The sequence below is a fragment of the Talaromyces proteolyticus genome (assembly GCF_021365285.1).
Source record: "Talaromyces proteolyticus strain PMI_201 chromosome Unknown BGW36scaffold_1, whole genome shotgun sequence".
In the NCBI taxonomy this organism is placed as follows: Eukaryota; Fungi; Ascomycota; class Eurotiomycetes; order Eurotiales; family Trichocomaceae; genus Talaromyces; species Talaromyces proteolyticus.
Genome location: NW_025764277.1, coordinates 723,707 through 747,837, shown reverse-complemented (window position 1 = coordinate 747,837; position 24,131 = coordinate 723,707). Strand labels below are relative to the sequence as shown.

The following is a 24,131-nucleotide window of genomic DNA, read 5'->3' as shown; positions in this document are numbered from 1 at the left end:
CATTTGAGGGGGTGCTGGCCAATCAGCTACCCGAAACACGTCTTCAGCTGAATTTTTAAATTTAGAGCATGCTTTAGTATCCCCCTTCGGCCTGCTTTTCACATGTGGTTTCAGATTAATAACGGATTTAAACACACTAGAGTAGTCTGTCGTCATTCTGGAAAAGTTTGTTTTTAACCAGAAGAGGAAAAAGAAAAACCTTACAGCGTCGTTGGACATGCATGCATCGCGAGGCTGATAAGAACTGTTTTTTGAAAGCTAGCCAATCAGTATACAGCCTAACCCTCTTGTCTCACTTTTTTTTCCTTTTATGGTTTGCCGATCTAGCACATGTTTATTATTTTTGGACATTTGACTGGCTGTGTTCGTCTAATGTTAGCCAAGATGTTGGTTCATCGGCAAACCTTGACTTCAACGTTGCATGGACAGTCAGTGTCGAGTGCATTATGTAGTATCGCTACTCATGTTCAAATATGTCATACGTGCAGGTAAAAATCAAATAAAATGTACCGAACTTTGAAATCGTGATATGATAGCGAAGGTACCCCGAACGCCATATACATCTAATCCTGTAATCCACCTGTAACCCAAATCGCATCCCTAGTTCTACGGCTGATGTCTAAACCCTGCGTTAATCGTGTTAAAGGAGATTCAGCTTGATTACCACCTTCGACCATACACAGAATCTTCAGAGCGGCTACTGTCTCTGGTTTGCTTTCGCCGCGCATCTTGCAGATTTAGTTGACTCGAAGATGCTGAATAAGCATCGCCATACGATGCCGTGTCATCATCATCTTTGGAGAGCAATCTCGTTTTTTGCGACAGGTCAGGAGCATCACGCTCATGCTCAAACCGGGCTTCTGCATCTCGGCCGAAGAGTGCCATCATGTCACGCATGGTGAGTTTGCCTGCTGCAGTCTTGCCTTCGATGGTAGCATTGGCAAGTTCTCGTTTACGCTCTTGAAGAGCCAGAATCCGAGCTTCCACTGTTTCTTTAATAGTCATCTTGTAAATCTTGACGTCCACGGTCTGGTTAAGCCGATGGACGCGGTCTATTGCCTGTTCTTCGACAAACTGAAAAAGGAATTAGCGACGCGTTATAAACTTTGGAATGGAAACTACTTACCGGATTCCAGAATGGCTCTAGAATAACTACTCGGCTTGCGGCGGTGAGGTTGAGACCAAGTGAACCAGCTCGTAAGCTGCACAGCAAAACACGTGTGCTGGGGCGATTCCGCAGTTGCTCGAGGCTGGCCTCTCGAAGGTCATTTCTCATCCCGCCGTCGTAACGTGCGTATCCTAAATTCGCCCGCTTTAAGAAAGGCTCGATCTTGTCAAGCATTGTGGTAAAGACAGAAAACACGATAAACTTGAATTCAGGAGCTTCACGCTTCAGAATCTTCATCAAGACTTGAATCTTGGTGGACGGGAGAAGAGTTGCCTCTCCGTTGCCGTAAGCATCGCTTTCTTCGTCTTCTTCTTCGTCCTCATCCTCATCTTCGTCTGAGGCCTGGGAGCTAGAGATGCTAATGACTTCATTCACCTCATCCTCGGTATTTGAGTCCTCCGATCCTATCCAATCACCCCCGCCTTCAGCATCCTCGTCATCTGATCCTCCAGCTTTGCCTAAATCAGTTGGTATTCTTTGACTCTTAGGGACGACCCAGTCTCCATCTTCTTCATCGTCACTATCATCTATGACCTTTCTATTTCTTCTAGAGCGGTCTTTACAAGGCTCCGGGTCACGACGATCGGACCTGGATTTAGAAGCATGCTTCTCTTGCTTCTTGATTTTTTTCTTGTTCTTTTTTCGAATTTTCGTAAAGTCGACATCCAAATCTGCACACTCACCACATCTGCTGGAACCACTGTTAGATTCCGCCGACGTGAGATCTGCTTGGCAAATATCACATTTCTTGTTGACAACGCTGAGGCCACCCAAGAGATCCACAATGTTATCCACATCGACCTGGTTCTGGGATTTTGCACCCTTCGGTGCATTATTCAACAACACGTCCTTGTCTTCGGCTAGATCACTATTGACGAGATCGGGATGGTTGCACGCTTGACGAAGTCGTAACAACATGACCAAAGCACTTGCATAATTGAGTTTAGATCCCATCATCTGAGAAAGTCGCCTATCCGTTCGTTGTTCTAATCGGTTGTAGAACTCAAGCTCTGCTGGTGAAAAATCGGACTCAATTTCGATAACTTCACGCTTGGTGATCTGGAAACCGGTCGAGGATTTCTTTTTACCATCACCTTCCCCTTTTTCTTCTCCGGGCTTGAGACTGCCATTTAGTTTAAGAACGTCCTTTGTGCGCCTTTTCATGAATGCCTTGAGATAGACTTGTAAGCGTTTGATAGCAAGACCACCACGACCGTTATTGAGCGGGCGAGTGATCTGATCTCTCCAGGAAGCCAGATCATCATAAGGCTTAATTCGTAAGAATTTGATGAGGCTTTGCAGCTCATCGAGGTTGTTTTGAAGAGGGGTGCCTGTCAAACACCACCGGTATTGGGCCTCTAAAGCACAGGCTGCATGGGTGGCTTTCGCGTTTCTGTTCTTGATGGTATGGGCCTCATCTAGAATGATGCGATACCAATGGACTTTGAAGCAGCCAACCTTGCCTTTTCCACTGGCGGCATGCTCGGAGCTCAATGTGCCGTAGGTTGTTATGACAACGTCGTATTTTTTCAAATCGTTACTGAATTTCGACCGATTCGCACCGTGGTAGACGCATACGCTCAGTTTATGTGATCTCTCGATTTTGCTCTCAATTTCCGACTCCCACTGTTTGATGAGAGCCAGCGGGGCAACAATCAGCGTGCCTTTATCGACACCTTCGAACTCCTTTTTCTTCGTCTCAACTTTGGCACTTTCCTTGCCATTCTTTTCGTAGGTTGGCTTTGGGTTTGTGAGGATCAAAGTAATAGACTGAACAGTTTTTCCAAGGCCCATATCATCGGCAAGAACACCACCTTTCGGCAGAACGCCTCTTGTTTTCTTTTGGCCGTTTTCTTTGTCACACATCCATTCCACACCCTCAATCTGATGCGGAAGTAATTTGACTTTTAGGCCTTCTCGTGTACCATCATCAACCTCTTCTTCATCCTCGCTCTCTGCATCGTCCTCTTGATTGTCTTCGGATTTCTGGCCGACAGAAACTTTCTCAAGCTTAGAAGCCAAATCGTTGATATCTGCCTCAATCTTCTTCTTCCTAGCTCTTGTCCTAGGCTTGTCATCCTCATCTTCAAAAGCTCCTTCAAGCAACGCTTTTATATTCTCCTGCGCTTGAGCCGAATCGACATATGAGTAAGCATCAATCGACCCGAATTCCTCCCGTGGATACGATGGTGCCTGGAAGGACTGGGATGCGCTAGGGCCCTGGAACCCGACACTGTCGTTTGTAAGATCAATGAAATTCTTCAAGGTCTTAGAGGCATTCGACACCTTTGGAACCGAGGGCTTTGACGAGAAAATAGAAAGCGGGGCCTGCTTCGTTGTCCAAGTATGTTGCGTCGGGCGCGGTATCTCAACAACATCATCGTCAACGAGGGAAGTGGTGGTACGATGGCTGGTGTATGCGGAGGGAACTACCGGCTTGAATGGATTGAAGGGCTCTCGGTAATGAGTATTATTCGACGCTTGAGGTTTATTAAGCTGGGTAGATTGATGATTCGGGCCCGGGCGATGGTGCTCAACACGCGGCTGGTTGCTTTTCGGGATGTTAAATGGCAGTTGTGCTTGTGCTTGTGTCTGCTGTGATCGTAGAGGAGTTGGCTTTCCAAACTCTGGCTGCGGGCTTGCCGACTCTTTTGTCTGTTCATTTGCTTTGCGAGGCAACAAGGGATGACCCCTCGGAGGGTTGATTTCATTCACCATGTTGATGATGTTCTCTGAGAAAGGCGATTGAGAACCTCAGAGCATGCATGAGCTCAGGACAGCTCCTTCTAGAGAAAGAACACCAGATATCAGTTTCCTCTCGTGTCTATGACATCTTATTATCAGAGGTAAATCGTGAAAATAACTTACCTCAATAAAGGATATAGCGTACACAGACAGGTGATTATTAGTCGTAACGCAGAGGTGTGGGATGGTTGACTGGTTTTTGTTATCGATAGCGGGAACGTTTGTTACTGTTTAGGCTCCGCTGCGGGGTGCCACAGCAACCGCCATCGCGCCACCAGATTAGCGCCTACGCAAATAGAATACAGTTGAAATTAAAAGGCATCTATCTGCAGCTCAGACCTGTAATTTGATAATAAAATATCCAATTTCCATATAGACGTGTAAAAATTCGTTGTCGAATAATCGATGAGTAACTGCTATCAATTCACACCAGCATCAATGTCATGTTATATTTCTCCAATTACGCTCTCCAGTAGCTTAGGCACGATTTCCCCAGCATCGCCCTGGAAGAACCAGTCATTTGGTGTCAGGCTTTTCTTAAGAACATTATTCTGATCCATATCAATCACAGCCACCCGAGCGCCCTTTTCTCGCGCGGTATGCACATAGCCCGCTGCAGGATATACTTGGGAGCTTGTGCCTATAACCAGGATCAGGTCTATTTTGGGCGAATCTCTTATCCAGCTATTGACCGTCTGTATAGTTGCTTGCGGTAGAGCTTCTCCAAACCAAATGACGCCGGGTCGAAGCAATCCGCTGCATTGGGGGCATTTAGGTAGCTCGTCAGCCGTGAGTTTGGGAATGGGCACATTGGGATCTGCAATGTCCAACTCCCTCCCCCTTTGCGGCTGCGCTTGCATTGCGTCATACAGCGCTTTTGTAGCCTCCTCGCCTGTCTTATCCGTCGTTGAAGGGTCAGGGTGCGCGCCTTCAGTGGGGATTGCGAGAGCTGGGACAATGGGATCTGTGAAGTCATCCTTTCTCGAATAATTACAGTAAAAGGATGTGCATCTAATATCAAATAACGACCCGTGAAGAAGGTGCAACTGCTCAGATGGGTGGCCAGCACGAGGCGATAGACCTAGAAAAGCATATCGACGCCGGTAAGCAAAACTAATTGTCTTATCAAAATTCAGGAATGAACAAGTCTCACCATCAACATTCTGACTCAACGTAATAAAATTCTCATTCTTTTTCGCTAACTCGGCCAGCGCGTAATGTGCTCGGTTTGGTTTCGCGTTGACGGCCATGTGTCTGCGGTAGCTGTAGAATTGCCATACTAGTCCTGAGTCCTCTTCAAATGCTTCAGGCGTCGCTAGAGAAGTAGCGTCGAAGGCGCGCCACATTCCTCCAGCGCCTCTGAATGTGGGTAGTCCAGATGCAGCCGAGAGTCCAGCACCGAGAAGCGCAAGGATTCTGGTGCTCTTTGAGAGATGATCTGCGAAAGACTGCAGGTCGGCTGGCGGAATGAGAGCCATTGCGACTGAGATAGTACTCGTAACTCAAGACCGTATAGTAAAGATGGACGGTTCACTGCGAATAATACAAATATGATTCCTCTGGCTTATGTGAAAGTAAGGCTTACCTTGAATGGACAAGGTCTAACAGATGATGATACGTGGTTTTTGCAAGTTGTTGGACTCTGCCGCTCATGAGGCACGCAGGCAAGTGAACAGGCCGCCAGCCGTGCCAGGCAGTATCTATTCATGACGTGGCATCGGCCAATTATCATGATCGATTCTAACAAACGAGGCATCCAACACCCATCTCTTCATTTTTAGTATCTATTTAATATTTATACACTGTAGAATTCAGCTTTGTACAATTTTGATTATGTGACCATCTGTAAAATGTTTGCTTCAAGTTGCTCAAATGTTTGTTAAATTTCCCCGCACCCCGCACATGAAGTATATAAATTGATTTCAATGTTGTTAAGCGTGAACGGCACGAATTGGCATAGATAAGAAAAGTATAGATAAAACTGGGCAATATTCATAAATAACTACTGTTGTAAATGTTATTGGATCATACAAGCCCCGCGCACTCTTCGTCAATGCTGCTCCTCTTTCGGTAGTTCGATGTTGGTAGCGGAAACAGCGTACTGCTCATTCTGTTGGTTTGAGGTATCTATATATGACCTGATATAGCCTGGGAGCTCCTTAACCTTGTTTGCAGGAGACGGGATGGGTTCTCCAAAAACCTCATGAACAGGAATCACGCCTGTCCAGACGCGATTTGTTACCTCTTCGTTCTGGTAGTCCTTCTTTTCATCAGACACCGCTCCATCCCGAATTTTGCCGCTTCCTGTAACAATCTTAACCTTCAAGATCGAAGTGGAGGCTAGCTCGCCCTTGTCTGGAGGGGTTCGACTGTTGTCCCAACGCTGTGGAACCACAGAGTCTGTGATGAGTTTCATAGCCCAGGACTTTTCCTCATCATCTGTGACTAGCTTTGCGTAGCCATGGAGAATGGCTGAACGGTAGTTGTAACTGTGGGAGAAAGGTGTGAGGGACATGATAAGCCCATCGACCTTGGCTGCTGAGATGCAGACGGGCAACCCTTCCTCAGAATCGCGAGCGATATTCATCATCCGCGCACTGACATAACCATGAATATAACAATCCAAGGGCTCGCCCAGATCAGCAGAAGGATACTCAAATGAGCCCATCTGGCCGATCATTGGGATCGTTGCTGGGAACGGCTCGTCTGGGCCCGGGCTGAACGATACATGAAGGACCTGGCTGGTATTGATGATCGAATGAATTGCTCGGATATCATAAGTTGCTGGGAAAAGTTGGCATTGCAGCTCGACTAAATGCTAAGGTGGAAGAAGAAATACCTCGATGGCCATAGCGCTTGACCGTGTTTGTGCTTCGTTTGGGATAAGTGAGTGTTCGGCCCATGACGACCTGTGAGAGCTACGGGTTGTGATGGAAACTGAGAGGTAACCGAATAAACTACAATGGTGTTAATTGTCAAGATAGAAACGACGAGGAGTTGAATTCAGCCATCTGAGCCCCGCGCAGCAGCCTTTATAGCTGGCTACAGCGTCCGGTCGATGAGTCTACTCATCAACAAAGTTTCACGAGCAGCTAGTTCATCGCAACGTTCCGAGCAGGTTCCGAGATAAAGGGCCACATGCTGGCCCAATCGACGAACCTTGCACCAGAGCAAGCCACTGTGTCCGCGTTGGTTGTTGATGAGGGCCGAGTAATCAGTAATCGTGGTGGAGCTGATTGGCGCCTGTCGCCGAGCCTCGATGTACTTGCCGGCCAGCCTCCGCTCCGCCCGCGAATCGCCTCTTGGCTGTAAATAATCACCGGCTTTGATTAGCGATAGCAAAGTCACTGTTCAATACGCACTACCAACGCATTTGGAGCTCCCGCATCCATATGGCTGACTGTTCGATGCCCTGTCCGCCATGTTGAAATGCACCACTGCCCTTCTGGCCCAATCGCGGCATTGTGGCACGCACGTCCGACGTGGTATCGCCCGTGGTTCACTCTGGAAGTCTCCGAGCCGCATTGGATATCGATCGAGTCTGCAGCAAAGAAGAGCCTACACGTCCGTTTCGGCGGCTGATCTGCAGTTCGGCCAGCCTATTCATGAGACCCATCCGCATTTGTTAGGTCCAGGCGAACGTACGTGGTCGATTGAGGATAGCTTGGGATCCTGAGCTCACAACTGACTGTCCACCCAGTGACTCCAGGTATCACCGCGCAAGAGTATGCCCACCGTCGCTCGAGACTCGCCAATCGACTGCCAAAAAATGCAATTGCTGTTGTGGCTGCGGCTGATGTGAAATACCGCGCCGCAGGTATATTTTACGAATACCACCAAGACTCCAATTTTTTTTACCTGACCGGTATGCACCTTGGATTTGTGTTGATGGAGATATAACGTGCTAAAGCAGGAAGGCAGGGTTTAATGAGCCTAATGCACTGGCTATAATAGGTGAGATTTCGCGTATTGATGAAGTCTACATTCCGTGTGCTGACAGTAGATAGCGAACGACGGGTCAGGGAATAACCATATTTTCCACCTTTACGTCCGAGAAAAAGACCCGAAAATTGAGCTTTGGGAGGGTGCTCGTTCTGGAACTCAGGCAGCCATCGATGTGTTCAATGCGGACGAAGTGAGTCACCACAGCGAGGATCGTTTGTTGACGGCCGTAAGCTGATGAAGGGATATAGACTGGAGATATTGAAAGCATCAAAGATACCCTTCTCCCGATCTTATCTGAGTCGAGCGAAATCTATACAGACATAAAAACCTTCCAACCATCAGGATCCGCGTTAGCTCGGTATTTGTCGAGCAACGACGGAGAATCCGAAATCCAGAAAGTGCTCAAAGAGCGGACTGTCAAACCGCTTCGCCCAATATTGAACGAATTACGGGTATTCAAAAGCGAGAGTGAGGTCGTCAATCTTCGCCAATCTGGTCAAGCCTCCGGGAGAGCATTTACAGAGTCTATGCGTCAGCATTTCAGTACCGAAAAGGACCTGTCAGCATTCTTACAATACCAGTTCAAAGTCAACGGCTGTGATGGGAGCGCCTTTGTACCTGTTGTTGGGGGAGGACGGGTATGTGCTGGAAAATAGCTATAGGGAAGTGCCATTGCTGACGGAAATAGAATGCCCTTAGCATCCATTACACAAGGAACGATGACGTTTTACGGTGATTACATGTCATTATTATTACCAAACAGCTTCAATAACATACTGATGATGATCTTAGGGACGGACAAATGGTGTTAGTGGATGCTGGTGGTGTAAGTACTGTGAGTGATTCTGTGTTGCAGAGCGCTGACTCCTTCTAGGAATACGGCGGCTACATTTCTGACATCACGAGAACGTGGCCGGTCAATGGCAAATTTACGGAACCTCAGCGCGATTTGTATACAGCGGTCTTGAACGTTCATCGTAGTTGCGTATCTCTGTGCAGAGAGAGTGCTGGCTTATCTCTTGATCGTCTGCATGGAATTGCAGAGCAGGGACTCAAGGACCAATTGAAACAACTTAATTTCGACGTTTCCGGTAACGTGAGTTGGTATCTAACCGTCAATACGTATGTACATTAGTTGACTGGTCGAGTTGCAGGCGATGAGGACCTTGTTCCCCCACCACCTCGGCCATTACATCGGGCTTGACGTGCACGATTCCGCTGGCTATCCAAGAACTGTGAATCTCAAAGCCGGCCAGTGTATAACTATAGAGCCGTATGTCCCCTTTGAACTTGCTAAAGTCACTTGCTCATACTTAATAGTGGTATCTACGTTCCTGACGATGAGCGGTGGCCCGAACAATTCCGGGGGATTGGCATACGCATCGAAGACAGTGTCTGCGTGGGTGATGAAAACCCAATTACCCTCACAACGGAGGCTGTAAAAGAGGTATATCTATCTACATGGTCAGCATAGGACGTGCACTAATCGAGGTTCAGATCGACGATATTGAGGCGCTTCGCTCGTAGGCAGTGGAGGACATTGCAACGATATACCCAATGTATAGTAACTGGCATATTTGGAACATCTGTGTACAATAGACATCTCCCTTACATTTCAATGGCATTTGCATATGCATATGACATTACCTTTTATTATTCAATGTAGCGAATGTATCGAGCATAGCAACGGGTCTCCCCACCGGCTGGCAGAACACGCGGTCCAGCTATTACCGGCAGAAACAAAAAACCTGCCAGCTTACACCAGGATATTGTAAAATCAGCCAGCCTTCAAATTGAAATTGAAATTGCAAATTGCAAGCAAGCAATGGACGCGCCCAAGAATGTGCAGCGCGGGTTGCATGCAAGTCGAGGTAGGCCCGGCAAGTCGCGCTATTGTTGGTTGTCCGGGCTAGCTTGCTCCAAAACAACTCGCGGATCCACCAAACAACAAGCTTGCTTCCCGCTCTCGCTCTCTCTCTCTCTTCCCTCACTACTCTCTCCTCTATAAACAACCAGCTACCACCCCCATTGAGACTCTCCCTCAGACTACTCAGGCCTCCTGTAGTCTTTATCAGTACCTCTCGTGTCGTCTGCAACCATCTATTCCACATTATGACTCTTTAAGCGTGCTTGTCATCGTCGCGGCGTGTGGTGCGTCGCGTGCTCCAACACCAGTAACTGGGCCCCTCCCTCGCTAGGTACTGTCGATTATCTACTACTACTACTACCTCTGCCATTTGTACCTATCCATACCACATGGCCGCTGTATTTGTACCCCCTTCTCCTCAGACATCCTTCGCCATGTCTACCCGCCGACCGCCCCTCGCTAACGTTCCCAATGCCGCCAACTCGCCTCACCACGGCGGGAACGCTGCTGTAAAAAGAGCTCGCACGGGGTCTCATGTCGACCTGAATTTATATGGACAGCCCCCTTCCAAGAAGCAGATGGTCGACCGGGAAGATATGGCTACACACTCTCCCGTCAAAACACGAACGATCATCTCCCAGAATGCTGAATCGAAGGTGTTCTCACGACGGACTAATAACGCACAGGCAACTGCTTTCGAGAAAAAGCTCATTGCAGCAAGAGATAAAGATCGGCAACCTCAGCTGAGAAAATATGAAAAGGTCACTGCCGAGTCGTTGGATAATATCAAGCAATGGCAAAGACATTACCGTAAGGCGTTTCCGGGCTTTGTGTTTTACTTTGATAGTATCCCTGCGGATGTGAGGAGCAGAAGTCTCAGGGAAGTGGCTGCATTGGGTGCCGTAAGTATAAATATTCTGCTTCGTTTAGTCCTCTGTTTGTGCTAATGGAAGAGCCAATAGCGCGAAGAAAGATTCTTTTCTCGGACTGTTACCCATGTTGTTACGTCGCGACCAATACCTGAACCCGATGCTCCTAGTCCAACTGAGAGTCCTACGCTTGAGGAGCCCCCTGTGGATGGTCCGCTTCAAACCGTAAATCCATCGTTGTTAGAAAAAAATGATCACCGAAGGGACCAAGGAAACAACACCGATGTGTTGTATCGGGCACGACAGATGGGTATGAAGATCTGGGCTATCGAGAAACTGCAGCGTATGTTAGCGGCGATCCATGAGACAGACCCTCCTCTACCTTATCAGACCGGCCGAGCCGGATTTTCCACCACCAAGGCTCGCGGGGATACAGAACTCTCTCAAGTTCTTCGAAATGAACGTTTGCACGGCCCCTCTGATCGCGATCCGTCACACCTCTTGAAAGATCTGGTGTTATTCAAAGGCCCCTACATCTATATACATGACATGGATGAAAAGACTCGACCGGTCATGGTCAGAGAATATCAAAAGGTTGCGAAAAGGCAAGATGGATCTTGGCCTCAATTCCGCAGTGCTCCCCTCGGAAAATGCCCGTTTATTGAAGAGGCTCCATCCAGAAAAGAAATCGCTCGCATGAGAGAAGAAAGAAAAAGAGCGGCTCTTCAATCTGCTATAAAAGTCGATAAGTCGGATAAAAAAACCCAGCAACAAGAAACACACGAGCAGGACAACTCTCATCAACAAGAGAACGCGAACATCGTCCCAGTCAAGGAAGACGTGGTTGTATCAACCCGAGAGCAGACCGAACAAGACGAACCGCCAAAAATATTTGCTGCTCCGGGATCTCCTCGCAAGAGCTCAGAAGGCTTTATCGCGCCGACTTTGACCCGCACGGGCTCATTCCATCTGGGTCGGGAGCCAGCTGCTTCTGGAGTCCAGCCTTCTAATATCACATCAGCGATCCGGTCGCAGATGATGTCCTCTACTGCAGCTGCCCCTGGAGCCAAGGCAGGTCTGAGCAAGGAAGTACATGAACTGAAACGCAAGGTTTTGGAAAAGAGCAACGGAAATATAATCAACAGCACGAATATTTCATCGCAGCGACCACTCGACATGCTGGTGAATCTGAAGCCCATGCCTATCATGCCTTCTCGGTCTAAAAGACCAGCGGAGAAGATCAGTCATGTCCATGAAGAAGATACGACACAGTCAGAAGACAACGGTGGTACTAAGTCTCGGGTTCGCGATTGCGTTGGCCTTGAACAGAAAAAGGTCAGAGAAAAGATTCGTGATCCAAAGCCAGGTTACTGCGAGAACTGCCGGGATAAATTCGAGGACTTTGATGAGGTATGGCTGTCTTTTGGTCGTGACGCTAAACCTTGGCTAATATATTTGATAGCACGTAATGACGAGAAAACACCGAAAATTTGCGACTACCTTGTCGAACTGGAGTGAGCTTGATGCACTGCTTGCCAAGCTTGAACGTCCAATAAAACATTAATACAAGAACAGTCACGATCAGCTACAGAACCCTAGCAGGGTTGAATTCATGTTGCGTTTTCATCGTTTGGGTTTCTATTCGATGCGCTGCACTCGTTAGCTTCGTTTTGAATTTTACAGCCACATCTCCCGCTTGGCACTTACCAATCATATCATTCTTTCCTATTGCATTACGCTGTGTATTCATTATATACAGTATTCGAGGCGTCGAGGCGTTTTCTTGTTGTCTTTGACATGGGCGGAGTTGATGGTTCTCAGCCTGACGATTTCTCGTTAGGCTGTTTACATGTCACCAAATCAATCATTGCACTGATTTACTGCTGGAGGGACAGTACAAACCATACGTGGTCGAGACTACGATTTTATCTCGCCACGACTCATATAGAAGTATTTGAAACGGCTTTCAAATACCTCAATTATCACATAGCTACAAATAAAAAAGGCAAAATGCATGTGGGCTTTTGTCATACATAGCAAAGGGGCTTTACAGGGGTGCATAGCTTTATATACCATTGCACAAGAGCCATGTGCATGTCCATCAAGGACAATCATTCATTGTTTTTACTGATGAGGGGAGGATGCGAAGGCATTATTATACATGTAGCGAAATATAGCTGCTGTACGTTAAAGATGGTGTCGGTGTATTGTTATATTCTTTTTCAAAGCTTCAGCTCGTACTCTACAGTAATTTCGAATAGCTGCGGGTCATACGCTCATCTAGTAGGATTATTAGGCTGACACTTTGCAAGACTAAGTTTCAGTTCTAAATTGTTAGAACATTAATCTTGACCATGATGCGTCTTCTTTTTGGTATTGTATTATTTTGCATACCATTTAAGGTGAAACATCACGTTGTTTCTCAACCGTGGCTAGTTGGGGTTGTTGGTATCACGTTATCCTTAACTAAACTTTGTTATAATATACATAAGGTCATCAGTTTTTTGATATTTTTTGAGATGATTTTTTACCCAATTGTGCATGTATTCATTTTTGCAACAGGCATCCAAGAATTCTATAACCGGCCCCTACGTGTAAACACTTTGGGCCTAGTTAATAATTCAGGTGGATAATCACTATGCGTACTATTCTGCAGTAAGGTCGATTATTTATAATCGTTTACATGTGACGAATAGATGTCAATAATGGATTTTTACACTAGCAAGGTATTCCTCATATACTTCAGTATTAGATAGGTTATGTGATCTGACAATCGTGCATGTAATCCGTCATCGAATAGACGATTCCCAATGTGCACTGCCCACCACCAAGGATCTATCTCCTGTTTCACAATCCACACCATGTTACCACTTTCTACTTTCCCATCTACAGTCGTAATTCAACTCTACATGTCACACCATTCCAGAAAATACGATTCATAAATAAACTTGAAATCCGCGATGGTAACTCACCGACCGGACGAAATCAAAACTTCCGGTAGGATTCCAGCCTCACTCTCCGCAAGACCATTGCTAAAGCATAATAAACAGATAAACCAGACAATATTGCACAAGCATCCCAGCCTGCTCGCAACGCTTTGCGAGACCAATCTCAACGTGGTAAGTCACGCTTGCTTCTACACTTGCTATATGCTCAAAACAGTCGTAGACATTACCACTTGGATCAGGGTCCTGTATGTGTTTTGTTTTGCCGCCCAGGCCAACAGTATATTTCGTCTGTATCAGATACGCCAGGAATTTGATACGTGGGATAATGCTAGTATCCGGGATAAGGTGAATATTGTTTGGGGGGTTGTTAGCATGGCTGCGATGGTTGTTTTTTCTAGCTGCTACGTCGTGATGGAGCTTCGGGGGAGAAGGGCAATAAAGAAAAGATGAGTAGTTGAGCGGTGACGAATTTCGAACCTGTCACGTATACTAGTAGCAAAATCTTAAAATTGGTTTTGTTGGTATGGGCAGAATGGGCTGCGTATAGGCAGAATACATCTCCATTTCGTCAAGCACGGCGTCTGTTGGAGCATGTCGAGCCTCCAAGGGCATGATCATACATGGATGCCCCCATATAGTTACCGATACATTGGGCCAAAACTAACTAGTTCCCATGGGTTATTCTTCTAGCGGCTATCACGCATACTGGAAAATTACATGCTGTGCCCCTATCTGATTCAGTTTGTAGAGTGCTATCACTAATCCAGCTTGTCCCTTCAACGTTGGGTTCACTTGGAAGCACACAGCCATTCTTCCTACTAAGGAGGTTTGCCCCAGATAATGGATCTGCAAGAAGGAATTTATGACATTGGCTTGTCATATTAATCCAAGGCAGTTGATCATCTAATGCTGTTTCGCAGCTGCTTTGTCCCAAAAAAAATGGAGAATTAACCTAAGCTTTGAAATAATGCTCACCTAAGCTATTTTGCAATGCCATATTTATGATGAGATGATTTATCCAGTGTTTTATTATTTGGATGTTGGGTGGCAGAAGCATGGCTTAGGGTTATGTGTTGCAGCGCAATAAATCCGCTTTAAATCTATCCCACCCGGCAAACTTAGTCTTTGTCATCCAAGCTCTGGTAATATTATCAATTAACTGCCGTTAGTGCTGAAGGCACTGGAAATAATTCCGCGATGCAAACATTCAATTCTATAGCTTTGCTTAAGCTTATAAACAAATATTTGTAATAAACATCTTGGTGAAAGTGATTCCTCGAGAGTATATTGGTACTCACCTAGTACTGCTAGGTGAGTATTGACTCGATATAGGCTGCTAACAGCTCCTTAACGGACCTTCGGCGCCCGAGGCTGTAGAGTGAACGGCAAGCATTTGCTTTGAAGACAGACATGCCACAGCAAACCGCTTCTCGGGCGCTCGACGCTGCGATTGTTAAGGAATGTACTTGAGTTTGGCATAGCTGTTTCTAGAAATAGGATATTCCGCAGTATACTACTACTGAATTACTATATCACGAAAGAATTAATCATAATTGCTTATGTGGGGTGTGGGGCCGGGTGGGCAATGTTAGTATGCTGTATCATGCATGCATGACCACGCAGTTGCATTGTCTCGCCATCGATGGTGTGCTCGGGGTGTATATAAGTGGCGCGATGTGTTCTGATGCCTCTATTTCATATCAATCAACATTTCAGATCATTATTCCTAATTCTACACAACAGCCAAACAAACCAATCTCTTCATTTTATCACTTTTCTTTTATCGGATAACTTGCTTATAAGATGGCTATCAAGAATGTCGTTGTCGTTGGTGTAAGTCGAGCTTCATAACAGCTTTTATATCGTACTTTTGCTAATTGAGTTATTTCCAGGGTGGCGGAAACCTCAGGTTTGTTGAATATCCTACACCAGCATCAAAGGCATGACTGACAGAACAAGTCCTTCAATCGTGAACGGTCTTGTCACGTCCCCACATGGATACACCGTCTCGGTCCTTTCACGAGAGTCTTCCCAGTACAAGCCCCCAGCGGGAGTCCAGCAATTGAAAACCGACTATACTTATGACTCGCTCGTCTCCGTGCTCAAGGGGCAAGATGCGGTCGTTTCTACCATTGCCGGCACCGCTCTGCTCGAGCAGAAAAAGATCATTGATGCAGCTATTACTGCTGGGGTTCAGCGCTTCATTCCGTCTGAGTTTGGGTCTGACACCAGCAACCCACTAGCCTTGGACTACTTTCCGGCCTGGGGCGAGAAGGTCGAGGTCCGCAAATACCTTGAAAGTAAGCAGGATCAGATCCAGTGGACTGCTGTTTATAATGGGCTCTTTTTTGACTGGTAAGTCTGCATTTTCTCAATCTGAAAGAACCTTTTTTGAAAGAAAGGACGCGTGAGTGCTGATTGTGTCTTAAGGGGTCTCAAAGTCGGTTTCATCTCAGTCAATGCCAAGGAGAAAACCGCTTTGATTTACCCAAAATACAAAGATGTCGCTTGGTCGGCAACCAACCTGGCCGACGTGGGCACAGCTGTTGCACAGGCATTATCACCTGGAATTGCGGCTAAGACGGCCAACCAGATCCTGCGCATCCGCACAGTGACGGTTTCACAGTCGGAGCTGCTAGCTGCCTTGGAGGAGCTAGTCGGAAGCAAGTTCACGGTGACGGAGGAGGATCTCGATGCGCAGTTCCAGGATGCGAAGGAGAAACTGTCCAAGGGGGATTTCAGCGGTGTGGGCAAGCTCATCACACGCGCAATCGTGGATCCGCGCACCGGCAACAACTTTGACGAGGCTGGAAACGTGTCGAATGGGCTGCTGGAGCTGGCGACCGGAGACCTGAAGCAAACACTGACGGCGCTGCTGTAGATAGATGCATGGTGACACAGTTATCTGCGGTACCTGCAGGAAATAAGACGAAATCCTTCAAGAATGCGCAGACAACAGAGCGAAAGTAGTAATAATCAGCCTCGGCTCTGCACGTAGCCGGATCGGAAGAATGCGCCTCCACCCCCGCTAGCGCTAGTCCCCTTTGAGGCTGCAAAATCTCCGCCACTCCAAAATAAACGGCTGCCAAATGCTACATCCTACGCGGCATATAACAGCACAGTCCTGAGGGCAGAGGTGCCAACCTGCCTTAAAAAGCCCCTCGCTGGCCACAATGGTTTGGCCGCTGCGGTCGCTCTTGTTTCACATCGCTCTTTGCTACTCAACGAACAACCATCGTCCATCAGCCCCTCTGCATAGCATCCTCGTGACATCATAACCCTATCGCCCTTTGTACACCTTGACCTCTGACAAGGACACCATGAGCTCGTTTCGCGCTGCTCGGGGTCTCAATGCCCCCCTGAAGGCTATCGCCCGCTCCTCCGATACCCTGCCCGTCTTACAAGTCCTTCGACCACCCTGTCATTCTTCAACGGCGGCTAGAATATCCGCTCCGTCTGAACAGGTTCGGTACAGCTCCCACGCTCCCATGGATACCTCGCCGCGCCCTGAGTCTCGGAAACCGGTTACTATTACATCGTTACGAAACATGTACAAGAAGGGCGAGCCCATTGCCATGCTCACTGCCCACGATTTCCCGTCCGCATACGTCGCCGATTCCGCCTGCATGGACATGGTCCTGGTTGGCGATAGCCTGGCAATGGTTGCGCTGGGCATGAATGATACGAATGCAGTGACGTTGGACGACATGATATTGCATTGTAGAAGTGTATCCCGCGCCGCCAAATCTGCCTTTGTGGTATGACACGCTCCTAAGTGATCGGGAGAGGAGAACCCCACTAATCGTCTTTTTCTAGGTTGGCGACCTCCCCATGGGATCCTACGAGGTATCCCCTCAACAAGCAGTCCAGTCTGCAATCCGCCTTGTCAAGGAGGGCTTTGTCCAAGGAGTCAAGCTTGAAGGGGGAGTAGACTATGCCCCGGCCATCCAAGCTATCACCACCGCAGGGATTCCCGTCGTCGCACACATCGGTCTCACCCCGCAGCGTCAGAATGCGCTCGGAGGTTTCCGCGCACAGGGAAAGACTGTGGCTGGAGCTTTGAAGCTACTGGAAGATGCATATTCCGTCCAGGAAGCCGGTGCATTCATGGTGGTCCTTGAGGCCATTCCTGCCGAGATTGCCGCCATTATCACACAGAAGCTGCATATTCCTACCATCGGTATCGGTGCTGGCAACGGCTGCTCCGGCCAGGTGCTTGTGCAGGTCGACATGACTGGCAATTTTGAGCCGGGCCGTCATCTGCCTAAATTCGTCAAGAAATACGCCGATGTATGGGCCGAGAGCAAGAAGGGCATTGAACAGTATCGTGCAGAAGTGAAGACGCGGGAATACCCAGCAAAGGAACACACATATGCCATTTCTGAGGAGCTAGTTGCTGAATTCCAGAAAATCGTTGATGCCCAGGAAGGCAAATCCCACTGAGTTTATTTGAGGGCAGGACTCGTCTAACGACTTCACGAGCATATTTTTAATTAATGCATTTCAGTATTTGAATTTGCAGATAGGATAGCCCACATAATCGCAATGTACGTATCATTGCATGATTAATCCACCCACATACTCGCTGTCTTCCAAGTTTCCCTTCAGTAAAGTAGAACAAGGATCTCATAAAAAATAGCACGGGCGGTTGCTGAGTGGGTTATTCCTCAGCATTATTCCCTTCAGTGCTCCCTGACGTAGCCAACGCCGCTTTTCTTTCCCTCTCTCTCTGGCGTTTCCTAACTTTCTTTTCTCGGTTCTTTTTATTCCGCTTCTCTGCATCTGTCATAGTGCTCGCGGAGGTAGTCGCAGCAGCGCGAGTACGCAAAATGATGCGCCGCTTCTTTCCCGGTTTTGATTTCTTCTTTTTTTCACCAGATGAGCCGGATGACGATAACACTGGAGTTATCGTGCTCGTAGGTTTGGGTACTCTATGATCAAATGCCTTGATTCGGAGGACCCGCCAGGGTAAATGGCAGCCTGGTAATTTCGTTGACCGTGCCCATTCACGTAACTGGGTACCTGTAACAGCAACGTCCTCGAATTCACTCCGCTTTCTTGATTCTGCACTTGCTTGTTCTTCATCATGTGGTAAATGCATCAACTCCGGTTTCGTAACGTAATAATGCCATCCGCGAAAGGGCACAACGAAACGGCCTTCTGATTGAATGTCGCCTGGTGTTGGCGAGCGTAGCCGGATCCTTAGTTTTTGCGGTTTGATAATATCTTCACTACCATCATGATCTTGATTTGTTTTTACTGTCGAGGGATCTTGCTTTTTCGGTGCGCTGAATAGTCGGAATTCAAATTCCTGTTCCTGATCATCTTCGTTTGTCTCTTTCGACAACTCGGCATTTTCCAACCCGCCATCTAGAGTCTGGCCTGCGCCTGTGTTTTCATTACCATTGTCTATTGTGAATGTATCAAAGGCAAGCAGTTTCCCCAATCTCGAGTATGCGTCGTCATTGTCTGCAGCAAGGATGTTCGGTGAAGTCGCAGGAGAGGAATGAGCTGAGAGGATTTCATCACGCCGGACTCTGTTGAACGAATGTCAGTGATTCCACACCGGTAGCTGGTGCATGACCAGATTCTTGGTCTCATACCGCTTGGCTTCTGGCAGATCAAACATAGTGACCATTGACTGCAAGGTCGCGTCTGCTGTACACAGAGGAACTTTTCTGCGTTGAATCGTTGGTGTGGGGAGATCAGAAGAATGATGCGCTTTACCCGTTCTAGACTGACCCACCTCAGCATCTACAGCCTGCATTATACACATAATATCAGCATTGATTAGCTATGAAATAAGTATATGTAAATTCTAGTAATCAGAAAGGAAATCCTTGTATGTACAACCCAGATGTATGCAAAAAAGTATACTAAAACTATGTATGTGTATGTGTATGCATATATATACTCTGTTGTATTGAGAAGGCTGCACGGGCCACTCATGCGTCGTCCAGCCACTTCCGTTTCTCCCGTCACCTGCCCAAACTTCGAGCATTGACTACTGTCGTCATGCCATACTCGCCCCAACAGGACCCAGTGCGCTACCTATAGGATACTCTGTCCATACGCTCCTTTTCCTTGTTCTGCTTTCTCATTGCAATGAGTTTTTAAATCGCCTCGCTGAAGAGAGTCCACCGGCTTACCATTCCTTTGACCTTTGTTTTCCGTGGCTGTGTCGCATTATTGAAGAAAAGCAAGAAACTTGCTTGCATAGATGGGTGCCTGTCAGTCGTGTCTGGGCCTGGGAAGTCGTGAGGAGAATGAGGTATGGTTCTATTCTTCCTATTCTTATTATTTAGGTAGTAGTTAACAATCTTGCGACAGCCTGAACATGCCCGACTCATTGAAGATGAGATTTTTCCAGGCAGCTATGGATATGGCTCTGTGAACCACCCAAATCATCAACAATCAGATCCTGAAGATCTAAAACGAGAACGAGAAGCATTAGAGGCGATTTGCCAGCGCGCATCAGAGTACGTACGTTCGCTCACATGAAAGAGGACAAATCTAATATTGTTTGTCACAGCTCAGTAGTTGATATCTGGTCCTCCCACCCCCATCTCCAACCCCAAGCAACCCTGCGCAGCAACAACGGATCTGCCACATCGTCGCGCGTCCCTAGTAATGAGACAGCCACAGCCACAGCAGATGGAACCCCGACAGTGACAGCGACAGCGACACCCAGTGGCACAATAAAGAAAAGCCCTCCACACAATCTCGCACCAATACCCAAAAACTGGGGTGAAGTGGTGGTCTCGCCGCGTCGCAAAGGAAAAAACACCACACAATCTAACACGGATATTTTTGGAGTTCTGAACGTTTCATAACCTTACCACCGCCACTACATCGGCGATATGATTATGATTGAAAAGAACAAGAAATTGAGTGTGATGAACTCGATGATGGTTTTCTATTTACACATCCGAAATAGTGATCGCTTTGACCCCATAGATCTGCAAAGTGGTGGCTCTGTTTATTACCTGGCTGGCGTCTTGATATACCCGACTTTCTCTCGTCTTTCTCTTCCCTGTATTTTTCGCGGATGCGTTTAGGTGGCTTGCCTTTCCTTTGATTTTCTTACATATGCGGTTTGTCTACGGTGTACAGCGAGGGTCCCTTTTAATTCTTGTTCAAGTATATAGGCTAGTGCTGTTGTGTCATTTTACGACCCGACGTTTATAATTAATTGCAAATGAAACAGATGAATTCAACTGAAAGAAACAGTTATGTACATGTGTTGCTAGACAGGAGATTGGATAGTTAGATAGCTCGACGATATAGATCCATATATCCGTCAAATGTGCCAGTTTAAAATGCATTTCATTGCAGGATTAAACAAACACAATTCAGAAAGAGAGACAGAACGATTTCAACTTAATGAAAAGATTCCTGGGAAACCAGTCCCACCTGCAAGTCAACCGTGCAGGAATCTGTATTCCGTCACAGAGTAGAGAATGGATATAATAGATACTAAAATAAGTTCTTAAAAAAAAAAAACTCCCACTCTCCGAGGTAGCGCCCGCTAATTCAAATGATTCTCCATCAGAAGAGGCTTATTTAGTCGTGACAGGAAGATGGTATGCACGCGGTGGTTATATGCAGATTTTGTAAAAGAAAAAGGAAGAGAATCAGACGTCATCCATTGTGCCCGCTGGCTCTTCGCCTCCGGACTCGTAGCTGCCTACAGAACTTAACTCGTCGTCGGATTCGGTCTCTTCGCCGCCATCGTCGGCTGCTTCCTTGCTGGCGTATTTGGCAACGTAATCTATGAGACAGGTTGTGAGGGGCGTGATGGGAGGGAATTAGAGGATTAAGGACTGACCTCGCACTTTGTTTTCGTAGTTCTTCGGGTCTCGCATGAGCATCGCCGCCGCTTCGCCGTTAAGAGGGTCGGCTGGGTTGGGATAACGAAGTAATTGTGGTAGAAAGACTTCGAAGATATTGATCATGTCGTACATTGGTGACCAGGTCTGATTGATGACATCTAGGCAGACAGATCCAGAGCTTCCAACTATTAGTGTATGTTACAGTGTGTCCAAACTGTTCTATCTTACAGCTCATCGATGTTCGGGTGGAAAATGCGGTTGACGAAGCCGATGCTCGGGCTTTTGTAGGGATATTGATCGGGTAGTTCGACGTGGATCTTCCAGTGGCCACCTGCAAATGGGGCTGTGATTGATTAGCATGTACCCAATGACCTTCTTCTAGTAGCGGCGTGCATACTTTCTTCAGGTCCCTTGAAGCGAACGTAGAATTCTTGCCTGGAGTTGAAATCGTGAGTATGAACAGCGAATATGGACGGTATGTAAAAAATCTCGATCACGGATAAACGTACACTATCCAGACCCATGTCAGTACTTGGTGCAGCTGGAGATATACTGGGTTGAGCTCGAACTCACTGTTGTCATTGACCAGCGTCACTTCATAATCACTCATCAACATCCTATAAAAAGATTAGAAACCGACTGACCAGCTCGTTTCTAAAGGCTGCATACTTCATGACCTGTAGCAGACTGACGTCAGTACTCCGACTCCCTTTCGCTACTTGATCATGCATTCTGTAACTTACATCCGTCTCGATTCTGCGCTTTGGACTACTCATCTTGGGCGAATTGTTGGAAATTCTTTCAGGGAGGCAACAGGAAGTGGTTGAGTTGTTCAACAGGGTACCCAGCAGCGAATTCGTTCTGATCACGCCAAAGTTTCCGATAGTGGCGAGCGGGGTAGCCGGATAAGAGGTTTGCGTAGGGGTTGGGATCAGAAGTGAGGCAATCAAAGGGACCAGAGTGCTCTTCGAATTCCAAGGCCGACGGACTGTCAAGGCAAAAGGCGACAGGGGACTGAATGTGGTACAGAGGGCGGAACTGTTCTGGCTGGCGGTGGTGAGGAGGAGATGTGAATGCGGGAGCGAGAATGATCGTCATGACATACAGCGATAGGAAAGCTATCGGAAAGTGGTCATGTGCTCCACTCCGACAGGCCAGTCTCATTCTTTGCCTAAAAAATCTCTTATACAAGGGCATTTCAGCTTGCATAGGTATTAGTCAACTCTATGTGGCGTAGCACCGCGTCGGGTGAATTCCGGCCTTTATCCATCTATCCACGCTTGTAGCAGCAGTGCCGCTATCTGGAGATACAGATATTTTTCCTGGGTCCAGCCAGTATCCGAAGTTTTCCCGATACACTTACTGTTTTCATTAATCGTAATTATTATTGTATTATTGTCTCTAGGAACGTTCTTTGTAGATGTTACCGTCAAGTACAGATAATGAAATTCGGTCGTTGCTCAGTCTGCCGAAGCTAACAAACCCGCCGGTGCTTGCCTGTCCAACGTTTCTCCAACAACTCTACAATAATGGGGAACTTTCGATGACCAGCAAACACGTCCGAGCTATAGTGAAACCAGAGATTTTTGAAAGCAATCTATCACGGACTTCCATATACGACACGATTCTAACAGACAGAATATCAAATGGAACAGACTTCGTCGTCTGATGGCTCGCATCGCAATTCCCCGCAGCCAGCAGCCACACCACAAGCACAGCGCCCAAAAGCCGGTGGTGCTCGTGTGTCAAGCGGAGATGCAGCTGCAGGAAATAATGCCGCGCCTATTCCAGACGAAGATCACGGCGTAGATCTGCCTATGACTATGGCAGCGTCGGTGGTCTTGACTGCACTTCCACAAGACGCCTACCGAGCCCTGGCGGATGCTGAAGCCGTAGATATAGGGAAGGGTAGGTTCTTCATTCATTTAATATCCAATATATGACATGGCCTTGACAGGAGAATGTTATTTGTTTAATTTTTATTATATTCTTCGTGGTCACTACTCATTGCTTGCTGCATAGTCACGGTCCGATTTCAACCTCTTCCTTCAGCACCAATTCTACGCAAAGCAGTGTTCAAAATCTCTGCATCGCAAAAATTTGAAACCGTAGTCAATTTCCTGCGCAAAAAGCTTGACTGTCAGGAGACCGACTCTGTTTTTTGTTACATCAACAATGTGTTTGCTCCATCTCTTGATGAAGGGATTGGAGGATTGTGGAGGGTAAGTCGAGTGTCGACGAGATGAGTGCTTTCGTTAATCCACTTCAGTGTTTCAAGAATGAAACGGACGATCAGCTCTGGGTTCAATATTCCATGACCCCATTCTTTGGGTGACTCCTGATCAGTCACTCTGAGCCATCTTTATTCACCCATCCATCGACGCCTTGTTTCTCTCCCATCTCAAAAACATCCTATACCTCCAAGCGTGATCTCACGCCATATACTGTTATTGCTTGATGGACTATATTAAGCGATATGCTCAATTATGATTCGCAACCCATCGCAGCCGATTGTTTAGCGATATTTTAGGACCAGAGAGTGGAGTCTAGTACTCGGGTGTACCAAACGATTGTCTGGCGGGTTTCCAGTTGAAGAACATTTATTCCTCCCTGCTATTACAAAAGAAATAATGATTGATTGCATTGGCGGAAACGCAAGTTGGCCAGCCCGGTAACGGTTCCATCCTAATCATGCAACACCGCAAAGAATATTTTTAACCGTGTTCGCCGTGAAGATGCTTATGAAAATGCATATGC

The 24,131-nt window shown here is 47.1% G+C and overlaps 13 protein-coding genes across 13 annotated transcripts; 7 read left to right on the top strand and 6 right to left on the bottom strand.

Moving 5' to 3' along the window:
• Positions 1–660: 660 nt before the first annotated feature.
• On the bottom strand, positions 661–3,886 carry BGW36DRAFT_286362 (putative SNF2 family helicase/ATPase; the record flags this gene model as incomplete). Its single annotated transcript, XM_046210405.1, has 2 exons — positions 661–1,074; positions 1,127–3,886. The coding sequence occupies 2 exons, from the start codon at positions 3,884–3,886 to the stop codon at positions 661–663; spliced, it is 3,174 nt and encodes a 1,057-aa protein (XP_046077554.1).
• A 359-nt stretch (positions 3,887–4,245) lies between these two features.
• BGW36DRAFT_366469 (putative SIR2 family histone deacetylase) lies at positions 4,246–5,721 on the bottom strand. Its single transcript, XM_046214752.1, has 2 exons — positions 5,067–5,721; positions 4,246–4,994 (listed from the first exon to the last, which is right to left on the bottom strand). Exons 1-2 carry the CDS (start codon positions 5,389–5,391, stop codon positions 4,360–4,362), a joined length of 960 nt encoding a protein of 319 aa, XP_046077553.1. The 5' UTR covers positions 5,392–5,721; the 3' UTR covers positions 4,246–4,359.
• Positions 5,722–5,725: 4 nt separating this feature from the next.
• Positions 5,726–7,316, bottom strand: BGW36DRAFT_366468 (uncharacterized protein). The gene is made up of 3 exons (XM_046214751.1): positions 7,283–7,316; positions 6,753–7,219; positions 5,726–6,697 (listed from the first exon to the last, which is right to left on the bottom strand). The coding sequence occupies exons 2-3, from the start codon at positions 6,814–6,816 to the stop codon at positions 5,964–5,966; spliced, it is 798 nt and encodes a 265-aa protein (XP_046077552.1). The 5' UTR covers positions 6,817–7,219; positions 7,283–7,316; the 3' UTR covers positions 5,726–5,963.
• Positions 7,233–9,705, top strand: BGW36DRAFT_366456 (putative metallopeptidase family M24). Its single transcript, XM_046214750.1, has 11 exons — positions 7,233–7,554; positions 7,614–7,778; positions 7,835–7,867; positions 7,921–8,048; positions 8,107–8,496; positions 8,547–8,590; positions 8,651–8,684; positions 8,733–8,954; positions 9,013–9,131; positions 9,179–9,305; positions 9,356–9,705. Exons 1-11 carry the CDS (start codon positions 7,335–7,337, stop codon positions 9,383–9,385), a joined length of 1,512 nt encoding a protein of 503 aa, XP_046077551.1. The 5' UTR covers positions 7,233–7,334; the 3' UTR covers positions 9,386–9,705.
• A 145-nt stretch (positions 9,706–9,850) lies between these two features.
• Positions 9,851–12,275, top strand: BGW36DRAFT_4169 (putative G1/S regulator NimO). Its single transcript, XM_046219361.1, has 3 exons — positions 9,851–10,627; positions 10,688–12,004; positions 12,057–12,275. The coding sequence occupies exons 1-3, from the start codon at positions 10,115–10,117 to the stop codon at positions 12,156–12,158; spliced, it is 1,932 nt and encodes a 643-aa protein (XP_046077550.1). The 5' UTR covers positions 9,851–10,114; the 3' UTR covers positions 12,159–12,275.
• An 859-nt stretch (positions 12,276–13,134) lies between these two features.
• BGW36DRAFT_366443 (uncharacterized protein) lies at positions 13,135–14,252 on the top strand. Its single transcript, XM_046214749.1, has 3 exons — positions 13,135–13,320; positions 13,395–13,591; positions 13,645–14,252. The coding sequence occupies exons 2-3, from the start codon at positions 13,555–13,557 to the stop codon at positions 13,854–13,856; spliced, it is 249 nt and encodes an 82-aa protein (XP_046077549.1). The 5' UTR covers positions 13,135–13,320; positions 13,395–13,554; the 3' UTR covers positions 13,857–14,252.
• A 1,093-nt stretch (positions 14,253–15,345) lies between these two features.
• BGW36DRAFT_392667 (NmrA-like family-domain-containing protein) lies at positions 15,346–16,423 on the top strand (the record flags this gene model as incomplete). Its single annotated transcript, XM_046217724.1, has 3 exons — positions 15,346–15,373; positions 15,483–15,897; positions 15,973–16,423. 3 exons carry the CDS (start codon positions 15,346–15,348, stop codon positions 16,421–16,423), a joined length of 894 nt encoding a protein of 297 aa, XP_046077548.1.
• A 607-nt stretch (positions 16,424–17,030) lies between these two features.
• BGW36DRAFT_285730 (3-methyl-2-oxobutanoate hydroxymethyltransferase PanB) lies at positions 17,031–17,985 on the top strand (the record flags this gene model as incomplete). Its single annotated transcript, XM_046210348.1, has 2 exons — positions 17,031–17,300; positions 17,359–17,985. 2 exons carry the CDS (start codon positions 17,031–17,033, stop codon positions 17,983–17,985), a joined length of 897 nt encoding a protein of 298 aa, XP_046077547.1.
• Positions 17,986–18,202: 217 nt separating this feature from the next.
• Positions 18,203–19,171, bottom strand: BGW36DRAFT_392665 (uncharacterized protein; the record flags this gene model as incomplete). The annotated part of the gene is made up of 2 exons (XM_046217723.1): positions 18,203–19,079; positions 19,146–19,171. The coding sequence occupies 2 exons, from the start codon at positions 19,169–19,171 to the stop codon at positions 18,203–18,205; spliced, it is 903 nt and encodes a 300-aa protein (XP_046077546.1).
• Positions 19,172–19,529: 358 nt separating this feature from the next.
• Positions 19,530–20,769, top strand: BGW36DRAFT_331936 (late endosomal/lysosomal adaptor and MAPK and MTOR activator-domain-containing protein). Its single transcript, XM_046212843.1, has 3 exons — positions 19,530–19,813; positions 19,873–20,021; positions 20,075–20,769. The coding sequence occupies exons 1-3, from the start codon at positions 19,763–19,765 to the stop codon at positions 20,373–20,375; spliced, it is 501 nt and encodes a 166-aa protein (XP_046077545.1). The 5' UTR covers positions 19,530–19,762; the 3' UTR covers positions 20,376–20,769.
• Positions 20,770–21,176: 407 nt separating this feature from the next.
• On the bottom strand, positions 21,177–22,150 carry BGW36DRAFT_284869 (ubiquitin-conjugating enzyme E2 8; the record flags this gene model as incomplete). Its single annotated transcript, XM_046210270.1, has 7 exons — positions 21,177–21,313; positions 21,371–21,552; positions 21,603–21,717; positions 21,772–21,809; positions 21,944–21,991; positions 22,044–22,051; positions 22,118–22,150. 7 exons carry the CDS (start codon positions 22,148–22,150, stop codon positions 21,177–21,179), a joined length of 561 nt encoding a protein of 186 aa, XP_046077544.1.
• A 25-nt stretch (positions 22,151–22,175) lies between these two features.
• BGW36DRAFT_421507 (uncharacterized protein) lies at positions 22,176–22,538 on the bottom strand (the record flags this gene model as incomplete). Its single annotated transcript, XM_046219578.1, has 1 exon — positions 22,176–22,538. The coding sequence occupies one exon, from the start codon at positions 22,536–22,538 to the stop codon at positions 22,176–22,178; it is 363 nt and encodes a 120-aa protein (XP_046077543.1).
• A 482-nt stretch (positions 22,539–23,020) lies between these two features.
• On the top strand, positions 23,021–23,709 carry BGW36DRAFT_392663 (ubiquitin-like autophagy protein Apg12-domain-containing protein; the record flags this gene model as incomplete). Its single annotated transcript, XM_046217722.1, has 3 exons — positions 23,021–23,282; positions 23,397–23,596; positions 23,644–23,709. The coding sequence occupies 3 exons, from the start codon at positions 23,021–23,023 to the stop codon at positions 23,707–23,709; spliced, it is 528 nt and encodes a 175-aa protein (XP_046077542.1).
• Positions 23,710–24,131: the final 422 nt, after the last annotated feature.